The sequence below is a fragment of the Silene latifolia genome, chromosome 2 (genome assembly GCF_048544455.1).
Source record: "Silene latifolia isolate original U9 population chromosome 2, ASM4854445v1, whole genome shotgun sequence".
NCBI classification, from domain to species: domain Eukaryota; kingdom Viridiplantae; phylum Streptophyta; class Magnoliopsida; order Caryophyllales; family Caryophyllaceae; genus Silene; species Silene latifolia.
The window spans coordinates 116,637,683-116,643,515 of record NC_133527.1 but is presented as its reverse complement, the minus strand read 5'-3'; the positions used below and the strand labels follow the sequence as shown (position 1 = coordinate 116,643,515).

General features: G+C 39.9%; 1 protein-coding gene across 1 annotated transcript; it reads left to right on the top strand.

The window, feature by feature from the left end:
* The first annotated feature begins 4,207 nt into the window (after nucleotides 1-4,207).
* LOC141641209 (uncharacterized) lies at nucleotides 4,208-5,265 on the top strand. Its single transcript, XM_074449880.1, has 2 exons — nucleotides 4,208-4,314; nucleotides 4,557-5,265. The coding sequence occupies exons 1-2, from the start codon at nucleotides 4,208-4,210 to the stop codon at nucleotides 5,263-5,265; spliced, it is 816 nt and encodes a 271-aa protein (XP_074305981.1).
* Nucleotides 5,266-5,833: the final 568 nt, after the last annotated feature.

The following is a 5,833-nucleotide window of genomic DNA, read 5'->3' as shown; positions in this document are numbered from 1 at the left end:
AAGAAGGAATCAAAGCCAAAAACGGCTAAAAAGCCAAGGTACTCACGGAAGAGGGAGGTGGTCCTTCCAAAGGAAGATGATGATGTTATTGAGGATAAAATTCCTCTCAATTCATGCACAGCGTTGATGGTCACCACTCACGATGAGGCATTCAAGAACGAGGTTCTTGCTCATCTCAACTCTCTTGATCTTAGGATGACACCCTCAAGCTGTCACGGCATACTTGCATGTTGCTTCCACAGTGGGAGACGTTACAAGAAAACATGGTATGATTCTTCTCCGGCTTTTGCATTCTTCAAAGCTGCTATTTATGGTCAGGGTTGAGTTAATCTCCTCGACAAATACTCCCCTGTTTACATGTCGGAGTTGATTGATTCTATGCAACAGATCAAGGTTGATGTTGCATCAGAAATCTCTCGGCATTTATAAACCAAAAACCCTTTGCCTTGACCATTGACCAACTTGCCTCTTATCTTGAGGTTGAAGCCGTGGGTCTTACCACCTTTCCTAAGACCACTTGGGGTGATATTGATGAAGCTATGGCTAGTGAGGTCATGAGAACCCTTCGACCCGACAATGAAAATGGCACCACCAACATATATGCCTATGAACTTCAAGCCCCCACCGTTTCACCTTTAACCTTGTTCACCGAGCCATCTTACCAAGCAATAATGATGAGGGGGACGATGTTCCCTCCTTGAAATGCTCCTCATTCACCACATTCACAAACGCCGTCCCATCAACTTTCCCCAACTCATCTTCCATCGTATCAATGAGATTGCCCCCGACCTCCAAAAAGGGAAATTTGACAAGAAAACCGTGATCCCATATGGTATGTGGTTGTCCATTGTCTTCATGAAACGAAAGATTGTCATGAAAGGTAGCCCCGGTATCGACAAACTCAGTGATGACATGACCATGGGCTTGCTTTCTCAAATGACATTGGCTATCAACAATGGGAAGTTGACCCGCAAGTTCTCGGGTAGGGGTAAAGCGGTGCAACAGTTGGTTCAACTGTTGAAATGGGTGGTGTTCTCGGTAAGTTGGACAAGCTTATGAACATGGTGTCCAAATTGGTTGTGGACAATGAGACTCTTAAGGAAGATGTTCTTTGAGCTCAAAACCTTGAATGAAGATCTTATTGAGCGTGTGCAAGCTCTTGGTGGTCATGTGTCCGATGATGAATAAGGCATCCGTACCTACCCTTGCCCTCCTATCCTTTTGGCTCTTTGTTTTTAATTCTTATGCAAACTATGGGCTGTTTCTTTTCTCTTATTTTGAACATTTGTCTTTGGTTTAATTATGTACTACTTGAACATGTTTATGTCCTTCTCTTGATGATGTCAAGAGGGGGAAGTAGTTAAATTATGTGTTTATGTGTTAACTAACAACTCTTCGGCTAACGTTCACCGTGAATTTGTCTTAGCTATGATGATTAGATGTTCTACTTAGGCCAAGCATGTTGAACCCCATTCACCTTGATCATGTTTAATTGATGTTCTTATTATTTGGTTCAAAGACCGACTCACCATGGGCTTAGGGGGAACTTCACACATATTTAAAACTTGCCATCATCAAAGGGGGAATTTGTTAGAACACACTTGGTTGATGATGCCAAGTTTCATTATGATTTAATTGTTTGCCTCTTAGTTAAATGTTTAGCAAGTTGAAGCATCCCATGATTGTTCAAAGAAGTTCAAGATGATCAAGATGAAGGACAAGTCAAGCATGCCCATAGTCTAGAACAAATGTTGTAAACGAGGTAATTCAACATATTTCTTTTACGCATTAGTTATGGCAAAACCGTGCAACGCAGTTCCGAGACTGTTGCACCATGGTTTTCGGTACTAACGAATGGAGAATTTTCGGAAAATTCACAAGTGTTTGAAATTCTTTAAAAAGCTTTCCTATGTTTAAAACAAACACTATTTCAAACTGAAGAACAAAAAGAACAAAAAGAATATGCTTGCACAATAATTTAAAAGATGCCAATCCCATTTGTGCAAGTTGTTTTTCATACCAAAAATGGGTCTTATGCTTTTTCTATTTGAGGCAAAATTGTGAGTTCCCATATTTTATGGGAAACACTCTTTCTCTTTGGAAAAAACACAGCCACCTCGAGCCTCTCAATCTGATTGTTCTTTTATATTTTTAAAATGATGAATGCATACTACATACTTGTGAATATTAGATTAATTTAGTGTTAAGATCCTTCTCTTACACACTAACTTTCTCTATAAATAGCCACTTCATTTTTCATTTATTGCAAGACTTTGAAAGAGCATTCATTGTAAACACTTTGCAAATCTTTTCAGCATTAAAAGCTTTGTTCTTCAATCATTTGCAAAACCGTTTTCTGTTTTCAAAAGTCTTCAATTGTTTTTCAAAGCTGTAAAATCTCCAAGTATCAGTTCGCTTAACTGTTGCATAAACGAATATGTTCAATGATTCTCGTGTTTAGGTCTTAATTGTAATCTCCATGTTCTTAAGTGAACCACTTTGAGATTCGACTCAGAAACCGTTGAGATAGAACCTTAAGTCTTGAAGCGGAGTAGCTTTGAGCAAGAGAAAGTCTTGAAGCGGAGTAGCTTTAAGCAATTGCAACCGGAGTAGGTTGGCGAGTTGTTTCATTGTAATGGTTTAGTTAAGTTTGAGTAAATTTCTAAACAAGCAATAAAATAATCGTTGGACGTAGGCTCCGGAGTAGGAGCTGAACCAATCTTTAAAACATCGTCTTGTTTGTTTATTTACTTTCACGTTCTCTTATCATTCTTCTTTTACACGTTAATCTCGCCCTCGGTCTTTGTGCAAATGATCTCTCATCTTGTTGCATAGACCTCTTTGTACCGTTTGTGAGCTTACAATCCATTAAGTTTCTCAAACTCGTATCAATAGATCTTACTTGTGTTAGTCATTAACCAAGTAAGAGAGAAAATTTTTAAAAGGTACACCTAATTCACCCCCTCCCCCTCTTAGGTGTTTATCGTTCTTAACTCTTCACTACTAGAAGGAATTCTTCCAGTATTAGTAAGGTTGTGGGGATGAAGGGTAATGTTTGCACGGAGTTTGGTGATATTTCAAAGGCCTTCCTGGAATACTACATTGATCTCCTTGGTACTGATGAACCAGTAGTGGATTTTGATGACACTGTTATGCATTTTGGACCTTGCCTAAGTGCTACTGAGGGTCTTTCACTGTTAGATCCTGTCACACCAGCAGAGGTGAAGGCCGCCCTTTTTTCAATTTACCCCAACAAGAGCCCGGGTCCAGATGGTTACACCTCTGGTTTTTTTCGTGATGCCTGGGATATTATTCAGGGGAAATTTACAGCTGCTATTCTTGACTTTTTTGCTACTAGTAAGCTGCTAAAAGAGGTTAATTCTACCCTTATCTCCCTAATCCCAAAAGGTAATGCCCCAAACTCTGTATTGGATTACAGACCCATTTCTTGTTGCACTATCTTATACAAGACAATTAGTAAGATCCTGATTGCCAGGCTAAAAAGAGTTATGCCCTCCCTGGTGGGGATTGAGCAGGCTGCCTTTATTGCTGATAGATCAATTTTTGATAACACAATGCTTGCAAATGAGCTTGTTAGAGGCTATGGTAGGAAGTATAAAACCCCTAGGTGTGTGGTAAAGGTGGATATTAGCAAAGCTTTTGATTCTGTGAGTTGGAAGTTCTTGCAACACATCCTGCCTCTATTTGGCCTCCCTTCTAAATTCTGTAACTGGATTTCCACTCTTGTTACTAGCTCTAGATTTTCCCTCAAAATAAATGGTAGTACTGAAGGTTTTTTTGAAGGAATAAGAGGGCTTAGGCAAGGGGACCCTCTCTCCCCCTTGCTCTTTGTTCTTTGTATGGAGGTACTTACTAGATTTTTAAAGCAAATGAAGCATGTCCCTCAATTCAGTCATCATCCTAAGTGTGTAAAGTTGGAACTGTCTCACTTGATTTTTGCTGACGACTTATTGGTGTTTTTAAGAGGAGACCTCCCCTCAGTTTTGGCTGTCAAGCATAGTTTGGATACTTTCTCGCGCTATTCTGGCCTCACTCCTAACCCTAGCAAGACTAACATCTATTTTGCTGGGGTAAGGAGTACTGTCAAAAGCAACATTCTTCAGGCAACTGGATACGTTGAAGGCAAATTTCCATTCAGATATTTGGGCATTCCTCCAGACTTACTAAAGATCTTTTCCAACCTCTAATGTCAAAAATCAGGAGTAAGCTTGGTCATTGGGCTAGTCTCCATCTCACCTATGCTGGCAAGGTGCAGCTACTAAATTCTGCTATTTTTGGCCTTGAATCTTTTTGGTGTGCGTGCTTACTTCTACCAAAGGGGGTTATTTCTGAAATTGAAAAAGTTTGTAGGAAATTCTTATGGGGGTCTGATGGCAAACGCAGACTTGTGTTCTTTAGTTGGTCTAAGGTTTGCAGGAATAGGATACAAGGTGGGTTTGATATTAGAGAAGTGCTTGGATGGAATAAAACGCTCCTGCTGAACTGTTTTGGTCTTATACTCACTCTTGTACGTCCCTCTGGCTTCAATGGTCCAGGGAGTACATCTTTAAGCAGTCTTCTGGTTGGGAACTTGCTGCCACTGCATGCTCTTCTCCAATCTGGCAGCAGGTCCTGGCCATTCGTGATGAATTTATCTCTAAGGTAGGTTCTGAAGCAGAGGCTAAACGCCTATTTCAGGCTTGGGCTGCTCGGGGCAAGTTACCATTGCAGGAGGTGTACTCTATTTTCCATGGGACTCATCATGATCTTAGATGGATGGCACCCATTCTGGATGGCATTGTTCTCCCCAAACATGCTTTTGTTACGACTCTAGCTGCCCATAATGCCCTTGCTACTGTCGACAATGTTTGTAAGAGAGGGGTTCTCATTGCTAACAGGTGTGTGCTTTGTCTTCGGGCTGCTGAAACCCGTGCTCATTTGTTTTTTGGTTGTTCTTATTCCAAAGATTTGATGCAGCAGGTTTTGATTTGGCAAGGGACCACTAGGCAGGTTTTGAGCTTAAAGCATGAACTCTATAAACTTGCACTTAGTAGGAATCGATCCTGGAGATCCAAGCTTGCACGGTGTTCTTTTTCTGCTGCCATTTACTTCTTATGGCAAGAGCGTAATTTAAGAGTATTTGACGGTGCGAGTAGGGATGTGAGTACTTTAGTCAAAAGGATTAAATACGTTGTTTGTGTTCGTATGTATGCTTGGAGTAATGGTATATTTAACTCCCAATTACTCCAACTGCTTCTAGGTTGAGTAGCTTGTGTAATTTCGTTGTTAGTCATTTAGTTGGTTCTGCCTTGTAAGAAACTTTATTCCCATTTTTAATGAGAATTCTGACCTTCTTCCAAAAAAAAAAAAAAAAAAAAATTAATAATAATAATAATAATAATTGTAACACCCCCATTTATTCATAAGCCTTTAGCTAGACATCCCAAATAAATGAGAGCGTTACCATCTCGGTTTCCCGAGGTAGTGAATAACAAAGTACAACAAACCAAAGTAGTTTAAATCAAATTTAGCGATTACATGTTTATTACAACTTAACCAAACTAAAAACTCAATATAAAATTAATTACAACTCGCAGCGGAAATAAATAAAGTGATTAAATAATCTATATGGTCTTGACTTCTAGATAGACTGGCCGAGTCCTCGCGCATCCCATAAGCTCCCAAGTCAGCTAATCTTAAGTACCTGTCAAATCTGCTCCCCACTTACGGTTCATCACAGGTGTTCACGAATACACTGTCAACCACGAGGTTGAGTAGCAATAAATACTAACAACAAGAACATACGATAGAAAATCCAATTCCATACACATGG